The 18,017-nt window shown below is 33.3% G+C and overlaps 1 protein-coding gene across 4 annotated transcripts in view; it reads right to left on the bottom strand.

Annotated features, from left to right (window-relative positions):
- KIAA2026 (KIAA2026 ortholog) overlaps nt 1-18,017 on the bottom strand; it is an 89,942-nt gene that overhangs the window by 25,034 nt on the left and 46,891 nt on the right. For 3 of the 4 annotated variants that reach the window (XM_023213159.2, XM_023213161.3, XM_023213162.1), the window contains exons 4-5: nt 11,597-11,676; nt 2,718-2,807 (exon numbers count right to left, since the gene is read on the bottom strand). In XM_023213159.2, the coding sequence (XP_023068927.1) occupies nt 2,718-2,807; nt 11,597-11,676 (170 nt within the window). The remainder of the gene's footprint in view (nt 1-2,717; nt 2,808-11,596; nt 11,677-18,017) is intronic. The other variant, XM_023213160.3, reaches the window with a different exon arrangement.

The raw sequence follows: 18,017 nt of genomic DNA, 5'->3' as shown, positions 1-18,017 counted from the left end.
ATACAAACAAAATCCTTCAAAATATACTAACATAAAAGCCTTTTGGTGAATGTTTAATCAGAACTACTAATACCAACAGATTTTTAGAGTAACAATACTGTTATTCATAAATGATGACCCTCAAGTCATAAAGAAAAGGTTAAATTGTGTTTAGTACAAGGAGTCAGGGAAGTTTTTCCATTAAAATTAAGTTTTAGTATCAAAGGTTTAAGTTTCAGCTATCTAGAAATTCAGTTAAGTGGAACACCTTACTCCCAAATGATGCCAAACTGGTAGTAAACATAAATAACATAACATACATTACATAACATAAACATTCAATAAAGTTAATTCTTAGAACACCTATCACACTCAGTATTAGCTTTTGTAAAAAATAAGGAACGATAGATGCAAACTTCTATTGTCTATTTGCTTTATGCTATGTGGCCATTTCACTGGTTAAGATAATCTGTTCATGTAAACAATCTTTTAAACAGTTTAAATTAAGGAGAAAGAGCTCTTATGTTGGTAATCTCAGTAAGATTATCCCTGCTAAGTACAGTTCCAAGAATTTCTACTTTTTGAAGGGTGGAAAACATATTTTAAAACTAATATGCAAACATCAGGGGGCATGGACAAGTTAAAAGTTTACAGATACAAATCAAATCAACTAAACCCTAGGGTAATCTAAAATTTACTGATTAACATGCCCTCAAGGAATACAATGTCAAATATTTGTAGTTTATGTTTTCTTCTTTTTTTTGAGTCAGGTTCTGGCTCTGTTGCCCAGGATGGAGTGCAGTGGCATGATCACAGCTCACTGCAGCCTCGACCTCCTGGGCACAAGTGATCCTCCTGCCTCAGCCTCCTGAGAAGCTGCGATTACAGGCATGCACCACCACGCTGAGCTAATTTTTTATTTTTTGTAGAGACTGGGTCTAGCTATGTTGTCCACGTTGGTCTTGAGCTCCTGGGCTCAAGAAATCCTCCCACCTCAGCCTCCCAAAGTGCTGAGTTTACAGGCCTGAGCCACCACGCCTGACAGTGGTTTATGTTTTCTTTTACTCTTCTTCTACACAGTACCAATGGAAATGAGGTGAATGGCTTTACAGAAGCCTCTAGAACGCTTGCAGAAGTCTTTTTCTCCTATAATATATGCCATAAGTACATAATTCAACTATGTTTAAAAGTATGCATTAAAAAACCCTCTAATTTATAATATGGGAAAAAATAAAAGTTATGTTTAACTGTAGCATAAAAAAATTGGCAAATTTATTTAACAGAATTGTTTAGAATGAAATATGGACACGTCCCTAAAAACAACTTCCACAAAAAACAGTAACACTCTGATATTTTAAAAAGACTATTCCTTCCTATTAGCGAACAGAATTAGTCCTTTCTGAGCATAAAACATAAAAAAACAAAAAAACAAAAAAACCCTCTGGCTCCAAAGTAACATTTACATAGTATAAATGTCTGAGGAACATATCACAGCAGTAAATTTTAATGAAACACATAGTCTTCCACATCAAGAGACTGCCTATACACCTAAAGTGTATGCGTATAACAATATAATAATCTAAACAATTTTTAATGAAAATATTTCCAAAATATGCAGTTTTCCACATTCTCAAGTTAATTACCGAACATAATGTTTTCTTGCTAATTGATGACTATCATTATGAGCATTTATTCTCTCTCTTAAATTACCATGATACTCTCAGGGTTATCTATCACACATGAGACTTCTGGAATGCTTAAGGCTGTTTCACCCCAGTACTAAGTAACTTCAGCAGGTTGTATTTTTATGGTACTGCAATCTCCTTTCAGAGTGCTACCAATGTGTCTTTCCTAACAACATATAAAATGACTAATACAAATCTGCCGATATCAAACTTGCTGAATCACTAACCATATTTTACACATATTTATATTAACAGGTTCTGAGCATAGATCTAAAAGTGGCTTCATGATATTCCTAAGGCGCAAAACGAAAGGTTTAAAAAAAATTATTTTCTTCAGGTTTAAAGCCTTTCCCTTTTATTTATTGGTATGTAATTGTGTTTAAAATCTGTGCATAGCCCAACTATAAATGCTAGTTAAACAGGTGTTACTGATTTAATAAATAGTAGAATTGAGTGTTTTACCAAGTATCGGATGAATAAATATATGCCCTTAAACTCTAAGTCTCTCAAGAACAATAAAAATATTAGAAAATGAAAGTAAAAATTATAATTTAGACGATACAGTGAAAGTTAAAAAACCTTTCACCAGATAAAGGTTCTTAAAAAAGTCATATTGTTAAGTATGTATCAAAATCATCTGGGGCAGTATTAAACAATTTATATCTGTTTTTATGTTACACTGAATTAAAATTTTATGTTACTAAGCAATAAACTTCCATTAAAAGCATATAACTATTAAGAATATTTGCAAGGCAAACATTAACCAAAAAAGTACCAGTCAGAAAACAACCAGCCAGTATACTGGGAAATATCTAAAACTATACCTGATACAAACCAGGCAAACAAAATTAATTTAACTGCCCTGGCATGATTTCTGTCTATTAAAAATGAAAACTAGATCACACAGGAGAAATAAAAGAAACAATGTTTCTATCTTTCATTGTAAATTTTCATGTAATCCAGGAAAACAAGATTTCAAAAAGGCTTTAGGAAAAAGCAGGAATAAATTTTAATGCTGACAATAATAGATAGAACTTTTGGATCAACACCTACCGATTTTTTTCTACTGTTTTCCAGATCTTTGAGTTCATTCTCGATTTTTGTGATTAATTCCCTGAGTTCATCAAGATTAGTGCAAATAAGCTAAAATAAAACACAAAAACACAGCTTGATAACACATAATATAAAACACCCAAAATGTGGTAACAGAAGTTGTTTTAACACACACTGAATTCACAATTATTTTTCTCTGTAATAGTAAAAAGCAAGGAAAGTTCTGCAGTTTATATTTTAAAATATATTTATTTACTTGCTATGATATATGAACTTCAGGCTTAGTATAAAAGAAGCTGAAATTTCAACATTGGTGGTTTTATCCCACATCCCCACCTTTCAGTTTGCTTTATAATTCGGGTACTTTCTTAACATTATTAACTTTCAGCCCAGAATGACAAAGATCTGGAAACTCACCCTAGATTTCACAGGTTGTCAAATCACCTTTAAGAAATGCTTCATCAGGCAGTCTCCCAGTAGGTGAATAAACACACTCCTGGAGAACTGTTATACCTTTTCCTTGGTTTGCTAACTATACAATTTAACAAACCTTAGTTATTGCTGTTGGGGTTGCTAAAAGGACTGCAACTATATGTAATACATTCAAAGACAAACAAAATAAAGTACACATTCTTAGTATCAGTTTAGTATTCTTTAATAAAACCATCTCCACAGATAGCATCTATTTCCTTTCATAATTGTGTGGCTCATTTTATTTCACCTGGTAACACTGGCAAATGGCCAAAACAATTATTAGTCATTAACAACTAAACTAGCTTGGTTTAATTACTAAAGTTTTAGTGAAGTGTCAGCAACAATAGCAAAAATATTATTAACGACATCTTAGTTTTTGTAAAATTATACTGAATTTCTCCAATTCGTTCTATACATTTTTTCCTAAAATAATTTAAGCTATTTTTTTAAAAATTGTGAAAAAGAACTAGATTTCTGAAACAAAACTGCAACCAAATAGACAGGAAAAATCTCAGATTAATGAAAAGTCTTGTTGTAATGTTTATACCATGTGATAATTTAAAAAACATACTGTACTTATAAATTACTAATTCACCATTAGCTTTTATCAGCCCCATGTTTGTTACATTCATTAATTTCCATGTAAGGGAATTGTTTTCCTAAAAGGCACTTTCTTTTGTTAGAAAAGCTAACAAAAACAACAAAAGCAAAAGTGGGTTACAACAAAATAATTCCTCGTGGCTACTGAGTGACAAAAATAAGACAGAGCCCCTTAAATTTCTTTTACTAGGTTAAACCATATGAAATTGCTGATACGCTTTTTATCTACAAAAATGGCAAGACAGTTCAACCTAAGAGACTAAGAAAAAATTATCACAGATAATTTGTATTAACAATTACCTATTAGGAATATCTATACAATTTCAAACTCATAGAATTGACCAAGCAGGGAAAATATGTACTTAAATAATCCAGATTAAACAATTTGAGAGTAGAAACAATACAGTGATGTAGTGGGACAGTGTAGCTGATATTTATTAGAAACTACACATTACAATTTGCCAAATTTACTTATGAAAGAAATGTTGATGGTCAAGCAGTGGACTGGCCAACCAGGTAAGTGGGTCTAGAACTAGAGAGCGTCTTCAGCTTCTACTGTAACTATGAAGACTTGGAACAATGTTGTCCCTATAGTGGATTTTTATTAAGTATTCAGTAAGGACTCAACTTTTCATAGTAAAATCTGCTATTATGATGACTGTGTCAAATTTGCCCCAGAGCTTGCAGATGGATGGCTATTTCTCTTTTCACTGAACTTGGTGTACTTGTTAATATCAAATCATAGATTTCTTATTTGCACATATGGCAAACCTTAGAGGAATTTTAACTTGCATCTCAGTTGTCTCACTACACAAGGAATAAGGGTACATTTTGCATGCAGTTTGTAGAAATTTACAGAACAATGAAGACATATACCCCTACAACTAAATGAAGACATATATCCCTACAACTAAACATGCCCTAAAACATTTTGAGATCTTTCAATTATCAATTAGTTATGAAGTCAACAGATAATTATGTTCCATTTAAATCAAGAGATAACACAGTTCTGAAGCCAAACCATGAATGAAATCATATAGCTTAAGAGCTACCTGAAATAACACTTTCAAGTGGCTTACGTAGATAGTAAACTACTAAATTAGTACTTCTCAAACTTTAATGTGCATAAGAATTGCATGGGGATCTTAATAAAATGGTTTTTTGTTTAGTATGTCTGAGGTGAGACCTCGGATTCCGCATTTCTAACAAGTTTCCAGGTATTGTCTACAGATAACATTTTTGAGTAGTAAGGTACTAAATGACTATGAATTACAAATCAACATGGCTACTGGAACATTCTGGTACCACGGAGCTAATGAGTATGAAAATATAAAAATATTAATTTCCAAATAGGGAATGGCATATTGAATTAAATGTACAATGATAAGACAATTGTTTCTTAAAATATTTTTAGCGATAATACTCTGAGGTTATATTAAAATGACCTTAATAGCTACATAACAATTTATACTTAATATATTAATACTAACATATATTCTCTCTATATATATTTAATATATATACCCAATATACAGAGTCAAATTAACCTTTTATAAAACTGAATAGGAACACAACTAATGTGATTTATGCCAACTCAATGTCATAAACAACTCTACTGCCTCTCTTCTAACTCCGAAATAAGGCATATATGTGGCCATTACATTCAACTCAACTTCATATGATGCTTTTAAAAACAGAATCAACCCAATAAACAAAGTTCAACTTTAAAAAGGAGAATACAGATTTTTTTTTTTAACAAAGCAAAACACCTTATTAAAACCTCCTTCTCATTATCTTGCATTTGAAAAACATATCTGAGGCACAGGGCCTGCAGGGGTGAACAAGAAACTCCATAGCAGCTCAGATTACAGTCAGGTCACAATGCTAACACTCCTGAGAGGAGGTTTTTCAGTCAAGCCGCAGAGGTTACAAGAAGAGTTTTATCTCCCAGGAAGAACCTCTCCAAGGCTGTCACACTCCCTCAAGTTAACCTTTCATTTAATACAATCCATGGCAGAGTTACAAAATCACAGATCTCAGAGCTGAAAGGGACTAAAAACATGTAATTTGTCCAAGCCTTAGCCTAGGCTAAAGAGACCTATCTCTAATTCATATAAAAGCTAATTAACAGAGGTAAAGTGACCTAAAATGACACACTGATAGAGGAAACCACAAAACCCAGGACTTCTCCTACTATATTATATTCTTTTTAAAAGGGTCTTTATAAACAAAACAAAATAAAGAAATCTAACAACTGAACTTGTATTGTAGTTTTAGGATTTAGTTTATATCTAAGCTTTCACTTTTATTAAATGGTAATATTAAAAGGTCCTCTCTTCAAATCAAGAAGCAGCCATGTATGTATATGGTAGGAGTGGGGAGGCCCTGTAGAGACCAAAAAAACATAACCACATCTCAGAACAACTACATAATAAATCATTCCTTACTTTATTGATACTTCAAACTAGAAATTATTTGGATAAAAACTCAATAGGTTTGAAAGATATTTACTTGCTCCAAAAAAGGACATAAGGTAACATTAAAAAAATACAAACAACACGGTAGATTGTATTAAAAAGCAAAGCAAAAGGAAAACAATGTAGAAAAGTAAAAATGAAAAAATCCAGACAAAAGGGATCACATTCACTCCCATTCTAATAAAAGATCCTGTAATTTATTATAAAAATTATAAGTAAAATACTAAATGCATGGTATAAATTCAAAATTTATATTGTATTTAAACTAAAATTATAATAGCATCTGCTAAAACTATGCAGATGGAAAAATTCCTTTTTATTTCTTATCATCACCATACCAGCAATAACGACTACTTAAAAACCTGCAAATAAGGATATCACTTGTGACGTGAAAGCCAAATAAGTCTGATAAACAACCATGTGATTAAACACAGGTGTTTCTCTCAATGAACTATATATATTTTTAAGGGAGAACTATATTAATTTTAAGGGAGAATTAAGAACTCCTGCTGTTAAAAGTGAAACAAAAAGCCAAGGTTAAAAATATTCATTTTAACAGGGAGCAATTCAAAATAATGATATAATCAAAAGGTCTTGAATACAGTGAAGCAGTTAAAAAGCTGATTAAACTAACAGAGGTAAAATGACCTAAGATGACACACTGATAGAGGAAACCACAGAGAATCGCTTGAACCAGGGAGTTGGAGATTGCAGTAAGCCAGGATCGTGCCACTGCACTCCAGTCTGGTGGCAGAGCGATCCTCCGTCTCAAAACAAACGACGACAACAAAAAAAACTAATTTTAATTTTGGTTTCAACTTGTTATGCTGAAATGCTTTATCTCTTATCCCTTAGTTTCTCCATTGGTTAGATGGAGAAGTACAGTTTTTTCAGAGGTATGTTAAGGATCAGTGAGTTTTTGCTTATGTTTGAAAACAATGTTAATATAAGTCTTAGCAGCTGGATTCTGGAGTTCTGCAAAGCAGCCTTTAAAATCAATCATGCACATGAAATGAGAGCAAGTGCACATTGCATGAAAGATGTTTTTTTGGTTATCAATGAAAATCAGACTTAGGGTCACTAAGGCTGTTAAATTATTTTTAAAACTTATGTTATTGAGACCCAACACATTAGTTTTTAAAAATACTTCCTGTAACTGTCATAATTATGCACAAAAGATAAATCATATAACATTAGATATCTCTCTTAAATGTTAAATGAAAAGACTTTTTAGAAAAAATAACTATTAGAAAAACTGACATTCACTTTTCAGTCTAATAGTCTTTCTTTTATTACAAAACAGGTAAGGAAAAGAGAGTTTTACCAAGTTAACAAAGTCATAAGTAAATGTTAAAGTTGATATAAAAACTTAAATCACCAATATCAATAATTATTACTAAAAAAACCAATAATTTCCCCTACATGCCAAATATATAATGCATCATAACAATAAAGAAGGTATAAATATAAGTTTTTACTCTCGTCAAACATCATGATGCAAATACTATTACTTGGTTTTCCACTTTTCAAATTCTTGTAGGCTTAATCATGTGCCACTTTCATTAAGACCAAATCCAAGATTTATTTCAAGGTTTTAAGTAAACGGAAAGAGTGCTAAGGGTCAATAATAGACGTTTTTATGCCATTTTAAATTGATTTTCCTATTCATAATTCAGTGTTTTTCATCAGAAGCAACTGACCTGCTTATTTGAAAACATAATAAAAATGGCTAGAACAGTAAGTTGTATCATTCAATCCTCACAACAACTCTACAAGGAAGGTACTATTATTACCCCACTGTACAAATGAGAAACTGGAATCATAGAGAGGTTAAATAGCTTACCCCACAGAGTTAATGAGTGGCAGAGCTGGCATTCAAACCCAAGTAGGTAGCCTGGTTGCAGAACCCTTGTATTTAACCACTATGCAGATTACTGGTACCCACTGAATCACGGTCTTTGGAGGATGAAACCAACAATCTTTATTTTAAATGAAGGTATCACATTATTTTTATTTGAGAACCACTGACATAACTCTTAGGAAAAAGTGGCACACATTTGGTTAGCCCCTTTACAATATACAGTCGTCCCTCAGTATCCGTGGGGGACTGGTTCCACGACTCACCTCTGAACCCTGTGGATACCAAAGTCCAAGGATGCTTAAGACCTTGATATAAAGTGGAATAGTATATGCATATAACACATCCTCCCATATACTTTAGGTCATCTCTACATTACTTACAATACCTAATACAATGTAGCTGTGATATAAATTGTTGTTATACCATATTGTTTAGGGAATAATGACAAGAAAAAAAGTCAGTACATGTTCAGTACAGACACATTTAAGAAAATATTTTCAATCCAAGGTTGAATGCACAGATGCAGAACCCACAACCCACAGATATAGAGGGCTGACTGTACACACACACACACTCCCACCCCACCCTGCCACACACACAAATCCAATCCATCATTTGAATGCTCACAGTGGATACTCTAAATAGGAGTGGGATGAGTATTTTCTAAACCTGGGTGCAGATACTAGGTATGTATATAAACATGGATTCTTTCTGAAGCAAACAGGGGGGCAAGTTCAACTTCTAGCTTTAAAAAAAATCAACAAAAACACTGGCAAACTAAAAAGAAGCTGAGGTCAAAATACATTTTTAAAAACTCATTAGGACTTAAAAAACTTCACAATTTAACCCTTTCATTTATCTCTATCTAAGCATGCTTTCTGTCAATTTAAAGAAGACTGGTCCTTTGGCAAATCGGTCAGGTTTTACAAAACGGATCTATTATCTATCCAAAAACAGGTTCGTTGTTCTCAGAAGCAAGATATTTCAGAATGAATAATATGAAAATCTTCTGGCTAAATATTTCTATATTTTTATGTTTAATACTAGAAATGTGACATTTAAAACACCTTGGACAAAACAAATAATTTGCAGAATCTGAGGTGCTAAATACCGTATCACTAGAACTTTTGGGCAGGGAATAAATTCACTTTATTACATAATAGTCTTCCTACATGTGGAAGACTTTCAAATAAAGTAACACACTACATAAAATTATTTTGAGAGACAAAACTAAGCTTTGCATTTAATAGCAAAGTTTACTAGTGACTAGCACTATCTATTTTACTGATGTGTGTATTTGAAGCAAATGATCTGTTTCCCTGTGAGATAGTTGCCAAGTTTCTTTATGAGTAATGCCATGGCATTCATATTGTAAACTAGGCATAAGAACCACTGTTTTCATGAGACTATTACTCCTCTCTATTCTCTCTCTCTCTTTTTCCCTCTCTCTGTTTTCTCTCCCTCTAGGACACCTTGAGAATCAGGAAGAGACTTACTTACTTACTTATTTATTTATTTATTGAGAAACAGAGTTTCCCTCTTGTTGCCCAGGATGGAGTGCAACGGCGCAATCTTGGCTCACTGTAACTTCTGCCTCCAGATTCAAGCGATTCTCCTGTCTCAGCCTCCGGGTAGCTGGGATTACAGGCACATGCCACCACACCCAGCTAATCTGTTTTGTATTTTTAGCAGAGACGGGGTTTCATATTGCTCAGGCTGGTCTCGAACTCCTGACCTTGGGTGATCTGCCTGTCTCAGCCTCCCTAAGTGGCGTGAGCAACTGCGCCTGGCCAAGACTATTTTAAACAGCTCAATCTAGCAAAATATTTTGACCATGACCCATGGTCAGCAAAACATTTTACAATGCATGTTCTTGTGTATACACACATAACTGAAACCAAAGTTTCATGAAACAATATATGTGAGTGTACATATTCACACTGCTATATGTAGCACACTTACTATATGTAACTGTGTTGATTTCTAGTTTAATTTTGTTAGCTTAAAAAAGAAACACTGGTCATGCAATCTACTAAAATGATTTCATGCCTCACTAATGAATACTATTGCAATTTAAAAAAACACTGTCTATGCAGCCTGTGCTACTTAATACATGGAAAAGTCTATTCACTAAGATGGGTACAGAGGAAATATTAACAATGGGCCAGATGTGCTCTAACATCTATAATCCCAGGGCTGATGCTTTGAGGATTGAGAAAAAAATAAGTGGGAGAAATAGTAAACACAGGTGTGACATCAGAGGAAGCATGATGATATAATACTAAAGCATTAAAAAATATGTTACAAGAAGTGGTATAAAGGCCTCTAAGTAAACAGTAAAATTGTTATTTTTGTATTGACTATTCTGGAACCAAGGTTATATAATATATAAAAGGATTTTGTAGAAATGTTTGTAATTCATCCTAAAAATACCATTAAAAATATTCTATTCTAAAGTACTAACAGAAAAACATGTCTATTTTTTTAACTGTTGATTTAAAAATGTTAAATTTTTACCAGTTAGTAACTTCCATAAAAACACTCTCCAAAATAGAATTTTTACTGAAAATGAACGTGTCCACATTTTTAGATATATCTATTAAACTCATATTACATATTATCAATATTTTCATGATTATTGTCCCTTTATTTTCATCTCTACTTGAGACTCACAAATTCATTTTAACATCACTTTTATCTTTTGGTCATTGGGTATGAGTTTATAAAACTTTCGAAAATTGACTGGACACATGAATACAAAGACGTTTTTAAAAGTGTTTATTGAAGAAAATACATCTTTTATAAAATAGAAAATAAAAGCATTAATTAGGATAAGATTCTCTGCTCAGTATTAGCTACCAATAAAAAACTCTTCACTTAATCATATGGCAGTAAATAGTTACTTTTTCTTTTCACTTAAATGTTTAAAGACCATTTCAATTAATCTTTACTTAACATTCTCTCTGAAGATCATATACAGCTAACAGTTGAAAGATTTGTTTTCCAAGTTAATAAATACACCATTTATTTCTACAGTGCCCAAATAAATGAAAATGAATTACCTAGGCAATATTACCATCTTCCAATTATGATTTGTTCTTGGAAGAGTTTCATTCACACACTGCTTTTATGTATATAATATATATATACACACACATACATATACTATATAGTGTATATACAGATATATTTTTTCTATTAAACTGCTTCTAGGAAACGTAGTAGATATTAAGATATAAAAGAGGGTTTTTACTATTAAAAAACAAAAACAGAGGTACAAATTATGAAATACTAGCAGACTAAATCTTGGCTACATCTGCACTTGCAGGGGGAAAAGTCATTGTCAGAAATATTTCATTACAAGTATGTGTGCTACAGTTTCTTGGAATTCAGTCAAACTCTCGAGGAATGATATGAACACTGAAACAAAAAATTTAAAAAATTTGAGACAAAGTTGAAACATTTACCTGAAACTCTGGTACAGTAGGTGACTTTGTGACAGTTTTCCTCTTCTTTGTGATTGCTTTTTTAGAGATGGATTTTTTTCCTTTCAAGATTAAAAGAGAAAAGCTTCATAATGCTGTTTATAGCACTTCATTAACAAAAAACAAATTACGCAGAGCCTTGAAAGTTAAATTTTAACTAACAGACGGCTGCTAGTGAGTCAAATAAAAATGATGAATCAAAACAAGCCCCAGTAAAAGCAAACATTAAACTATTAACTACTTGTTAACAGACATATTAACAAATGCTGTTTTATTTTTATATGAACCAAACTATTACCATTTCCTAAGTGTTATACAGTAGAATTTATTTCAAGATTAGGCAAAAGAGTCATATTACTACTGCTTAATTAAAATCTACATTTGCAACTTAAAATGAGACTACATAGGGAGAAAAACTTTACCTTTAACATTGACTTCGCAGTCAGGAACTGGTATAAGAACTACAGCTGAAGACTATGGTCTCTAGCCAACCCAATGTGAAAATCCCCTTAGTAGCTTAGGTAACTAAGTTTTTCTACTCCTTTAGCTCTGCACTCTCCTAATAGGCTGCCCTTGGTGGTATCAATACCCAAAGTTTTAAAAGAAGATAAATATCTACCTTTAAAGTACCTAGTTGTTTGTGGAACCAGAAACCGCTGGGAAAAATAAACCTCTTATACTTAAAGCCAATTCACAGTATACACTGAAATGTATCTACTTCCTGTATTTAACTTGACAAAAAAATATACATACATGCATAAAAATTCTATTTTTAGGCCAGGCGCGATGGTTCACGCCTATAATCCCAGCACTTTGGGAGGCCAAGGCAGGCAGATCACCTGAGGTCAGTTCAAGACCAGCCTGGTCAACATGGTGAAACCCCGTCTCTATTAAAAATCCAAAAATTAGCCGGGTGTGGTGGTGCGCGCCTGTAATCCCAGCTACTCGGGAGCCTGAGACAGGAGAATCATGTGAACCTGGGAGGTGGAGGCTGCAGTGAGCCGAGATCGCACCACTGCACTGCAGCCTGGGCGACAAGAGTGAAACTCTGTCTCCAAAAAAAAAAAAAAAAAAAAAAAAAATTCTATTTTTAGTTAGAAACATATTAAACATTTTCCCCCAATTTGTAATTAGCAAAATCAATTAACAAACTGTTAATTACTCAACAAATACTAGATATAGGACACTGTACAAGTTACAGGGACAAGAAGGAACTAAAACATTATAAAAAAGAAAAATCCTATCCTCTAGGAGCTTACAGTCTACATAAGGGCATAAAAAATATTCGGAAATACTTTTCTGTCATTTTTAGTTCACAACCATTTGCAGACTAAAATCCCCTTAAAAGTCAATACTTTTCTCAAAAGGGAAAATGAGTGAGTACATAAAGTAACTTTGCTGTACATAATCCTAATGCTCCTTTCCAAACATTTTCCTATATAAATACGATCATCTTGCAAGAATATGTCAACTCAACTGACACAATTCCAGTTTATAACTGTGTTTTTTGTATTACTTTTTAATTATATCACATAACTGTAATTTATAAAATTTCTAACTTTTGGCTCAATAAAATCCATGTATACTATGACTGAACTGCAAATTGTGAGTTGCTGAGGTTCATGGGGGTTTAACTGTCTTATTTTAATAAGTATTGATGGGTGTCATTTGACATTTGCTTTTAATTAAATTAAAATAACCCAACATTTATTTCTTTATTCATCATTCTTATTTACTTCTGTGCTTACACAGTACCTTATAACAGAAGTAAATGCCTACAAAGATAGGTAAGTGGGTTGGCTGCTTAAATAGCAATACTCAGGGAGAAATTATTAAATTCTTGGTATCTCTATAATACAGCTAGTAATTGATTTCTAAACTGAGTGCCGTTAAGTATTGCTGAAAGGGGCTCATGAATTTGAATGCCAAGATGCCTTTCCTCTATACACTGCCTTTACCATTTTTTAAAGTTCACAAGAAAAAATGAATGGTCTTGCTGACCTATGTATGGGAAGGTTTTATAAAAACAGTAATTTGAAGGAAATAAAATTATTCCTCAACCTCTCCCCACCAGCCCTGCTCTGATTAGCTTAAAAAAAAAAGCCATTTGATTTTGCATTCATTTATAAGCACAACAGAGGTCACCCTTGATAGTCCCATGCATTTCATCTTATTTTTACACAGGCACTAAACACAGGTACTAAATTCTCAGTTAACTCTAGCAGCTACTCTATTTGAATGGACTGAGAAGCTAAGGTGGTTACTTGGTATTTCAGTTCACCATGTCATTAGGATGCTTAAATGTTATTAGGAAATTGGAGGTAATGTTAAATATTGGTTATAAGCTTGAGTTTTAGAACTAAACTACCTGGGTTTGAATACCTGCTACAACCACCTACTATTATAGAGGTCATTTTTAATAGCTACACACATGACCTCGAGCAAACTGCTTTATTTCTTTGTGCAGTTTCTTCATCTGTAAAACAGGGATAATAGTATTATCTACTCTGTGAGAATTAAATGGGTTATAACATCCCAAAAGCTTATACTACTGCTAGGCACATGGTAGGTGATCAATAAATGTTAGCTATTGCTTTAGCTTCAGCTAAGCTATGGTGAGAAAAGCCTAAACAAAAAATCTTTTAACCTTCTTCAAATTCTTTTTACTTACTCCATCTCAGTTCTTCTTATGCATATGTCCTCTAAACTACCACTCTACTTTGTACACAAATCAATGAATGTTAATAGAATATTATAATTGTCTGTTCTTATGTTTGTCATCCTTACTATAATGTAAATTATTGGTGACAGAAATCACATTTTTCACTTTGTATTTACAGCATTTAGCACAGATAAGTTCTAAGAAGTGATCCCTAAATATAAGAATCCCACTTTTTTCAGAAATGTCACCACCAGTTGGGGGTTAGGAAAAGGGATGCAGGTAATTGTTTACAATTCTGAGGGTCCATTTAAGTCTATTTTATAGTGAAGAAAACATTGACGACAATTTTAAATAAACAAATTACCAACATGACCTAGTAGTGGTAGTAAGAAGATTAACATTTACTGAGAACCTACTATGTGTCAGATACTTAGTAAAGTGGTCTGTATAAATTAACTTATTTATTTCTCAATATAACCCTCCCAGGTAGGTAGTAACTCTATTGTAATATGGAATAACTGAAGATCAAAAAGATTAATTAACTTACTCATGTGTCACACAGTAAGTAAGTACCACAGTCAGAGATTCTAATTACAAAGTTCAGCTCCTTCCAGTATGCAATTTTACCACACAAATATCATAAGTTACCATTTATTGATTCCTACCATGTGCCAGGTTCCATGTGACATACTGTGCATTTGCTATTCTAATTAATCTTAACAATACAGCCAAGTAGGTATTACCTCACTTATCACAGATAAAGAAACAGGCTATAAACAGGTAAAGAAACTGATGGAGGAGCTGTAGCTAATATGCACTAGGAGCATACATGTGAAATTAGGTCTGTCTCACTTCAAAGCTTACTCTTTTTATGGTAAAATATTGTATTCTGTCAAATTTTTGAAAGGGATGTAATCTGCTTCTGCTTGCCTCAGAGCACTCCTTTTGATTAGGGTTGGATGATTTGTACATTTACTGTTTTTTAATACCTTCAGTATATATCCTCAAAAAGACAATTTCAGTGTAAATTTTCCTGTATTCTTCAGTAAAAAATCAGCAGTTAAAAAATAAATATTATTTTAAAAATCGAGCATGATATACTACAAAACCACGCCTTTATTTGGTAACTTGTTTTTGCTTCAGGACAAAATATATACAGGGCAAGTTACATACTGCCCCCCAGTGGGCTTCCCTTTCCGTATCACTCAACTTGATCATATCCCAGGTATTTTACTCCCACTGCCCTAAGTTACCTGGTCATATAAAACAGAATAAAATTCTCAAACCTAAAATTATGCTGAAGTCAGAAGTCAAATTAAAATATACACAGAATTTCAACACCACTCTTGAGCCTAAAACAGGAAGTGTCAACCTGTACCTCGAAAATGCATAAGGAAACATTAATAAACCTTAATAATAAACCTTAGTAATTAATGTTTCAAAAGTATACCCTAATGAAGCTTTCCAAAACACTATGCTTAGAAAAACTTAAGAAAAGAATGCCCAACCTGAGAGGGAAAATCATAACTAAAGATATATTTTATACTGTAACTGAGGCATAAAACTCTTCTAGAATCTGGAAATATGCCTTTTAAAAAAAATGGCATATTTCTTTACACAAGAAGGTGATTATCATCCTTCTTTCAGTTCCCCTTTCTCAGTTTCTTATTCCTCATCTTTACCCCTTTCCTTCATCTGGTTTTCCTGTCTTCACTCCTCAGACCACTGGGCTACTCATACTCAGACTTCCATTTTAAGCCAAGTGTGGTCGTGCATGCCTGTGATCCCAGCTCGCCTGTGGTCCCAGCTATTTGGGAGGCCGAGGTGAGAGGATGGCTTGCACCTTGGAGTTCGAGGCCAGCTGTGCAACAAAGCGAGACCCTGTCTCTCAGGGAGGGAAAGGAGGAAGAAAAAGAAAAAAAAAGGTACTTCAATGCTTTCCTAGATTCAGCCTTTCCATGTTTAAAAATTTAGCCTTTCCATGTTTTAAAATTATCCCAACACATTCACTCCTCCCTCTGTGCTTTCATCTTAGGAATCTTAATAAATAGATGAATAACTATATATTAATCATTGCTGCAAGTGAAAACTCAAGGGTATTTGTATTATTAAATAGTGAATCTGCAAAGTGCCTGAGATGTAAAGTCACAGAACTAGAGCCTAAACTTGTCTTTTATTTACTAAATGTGCATGTCTTGAGCTAACTATATTCTAGGAGTTTCTGGAGTTCTATCTCAAGCAATTTGACCTTAACAAACCAGTTTATTTTCCTTTTATTCTCCTTACCTATAAGCAAATTTCTTATCATACTGGAATTCTTTAACCCTATCACTTAATTCAGTAACTCCTAAACACCCATTTCTTTTAACTTTTAACTGAGAATATTCAATCAGTTGCCAAATTCTGCTACTTATTGCAGCATCTCTCTCAAAATAGAATTTTCTTCTATCATTATGATAGAAAAGTCACATTATCAATCCTTACCTGGATTTAGAATTTTCTCTTGTTAAAGTTATCATCTACCCCTTCATCTTACCCCTGCCAGCTTCTTTTCATAGCTCTTTAATGGTATCCTAATTATCTTGCAAGACCCTTTCTCCTAATCCTGTCACTTAACTAGCTCTAGCTGTGTGATCTTGGACAAGTAAATCTCTTTGTATCTCAATTTTTAAAAATCTCTAAAATCTGTAATAACGGGGAATGATAGTAATATTTATTTTTTGAAGTTTTCATGAAGATTAAATGAGATAATATGTATAAAGGCTTAGAACAGTGCCTGGCATACAATAAGCACTCAATGAGTACTAGGTTTTTTAGAGAAAAAGTAGGATTGAAAAAATAAAAGGACATGAAGCACAGTAAATCCTTGCACTCTTATATTTTGAAATCCTCAGCTGGTATGCTAAAACTTTTCTCCATAAGACACATGTAGTTAGGGTCTCTAGTGCTGTCACTATAGAACTACACAATAACCTTTTCACAAATACAGGCCTTGAAATGATCAAACACTGTAGATTACATTACCTTCTCAGTCATTTCCTATAAAGCAGCTCATTACTTTTTATACATCTGATATATCTTATTTCAAGCTCTATTCTCTTGCACTGGACTCTTGATTCAATCATTTAACATATCACCATATGCCTAGAAAGATGACCCAAAAATGACACTCTTCTGTCATTCGAACAGCTTCTAAAACCTCAACTTTTCCACAAAAGCTTTCTTTAATTGTGCTTCTTCCAGTGACACTTCACTTAATTATACCTCTATGCTTTTGCTCGTGTTATTCAACATTTTCCACCTATTCAATCCCCAATATTCTTCAAAGTCCTTCATCCCTTGTAAAACCTTCCCAGACTAGCATAGCACACTGATTTTTTCTCTACTTGATCTTATTGTGTTGTCTTTATCTGTACTTAACTGTTATTCACTTGAGGTCACTTATCACTTTTTAACTTAGTTTTTTCACCTATAAGAGTTTTTAACTTAGTTCTTTCACCTAGAAGAGAATAAGACCACTTGTCTTATCCATTTTAGTCAGTTTAGAGGTGATACCATAAAATGATTTGGGTGAAAATAATGACTACTGGCCGGGCACGGTGCCTCATGCCTGTAATCCCAGCACTTTGGGAGGCCGAGGCGGGCGGATCACCTGAGGTGAGGAGTTCGAGACCACCCTGGCCAACATGGTGAAACCTCATCTCTACTAAAAATACAAAAATTAGCCGGACATGGTGGCAC

The sequence above is a fragment of the Piliocolobus tephrosceles genome, chromosome 14, assembly GCF_002776525.5.
Source record: "Piliocolobus tephrosceles isolate RC106 chromosome 14, ASM277652v3, whole genome shotgun sequence".
NCBI classification, from domain to species: domain Eukaryota; kingdom Metazoa; phylum Chordata; class Mammalia; order Primates; family Cercopithecidae; genus Piliocolobus; species Piliocolobus tephrosceles.
The sequence above is the reverse complement of the archived record's forward strand: the minus strand, read 5'-3'. Positions and strand labels throughout refer to the sequence as shown.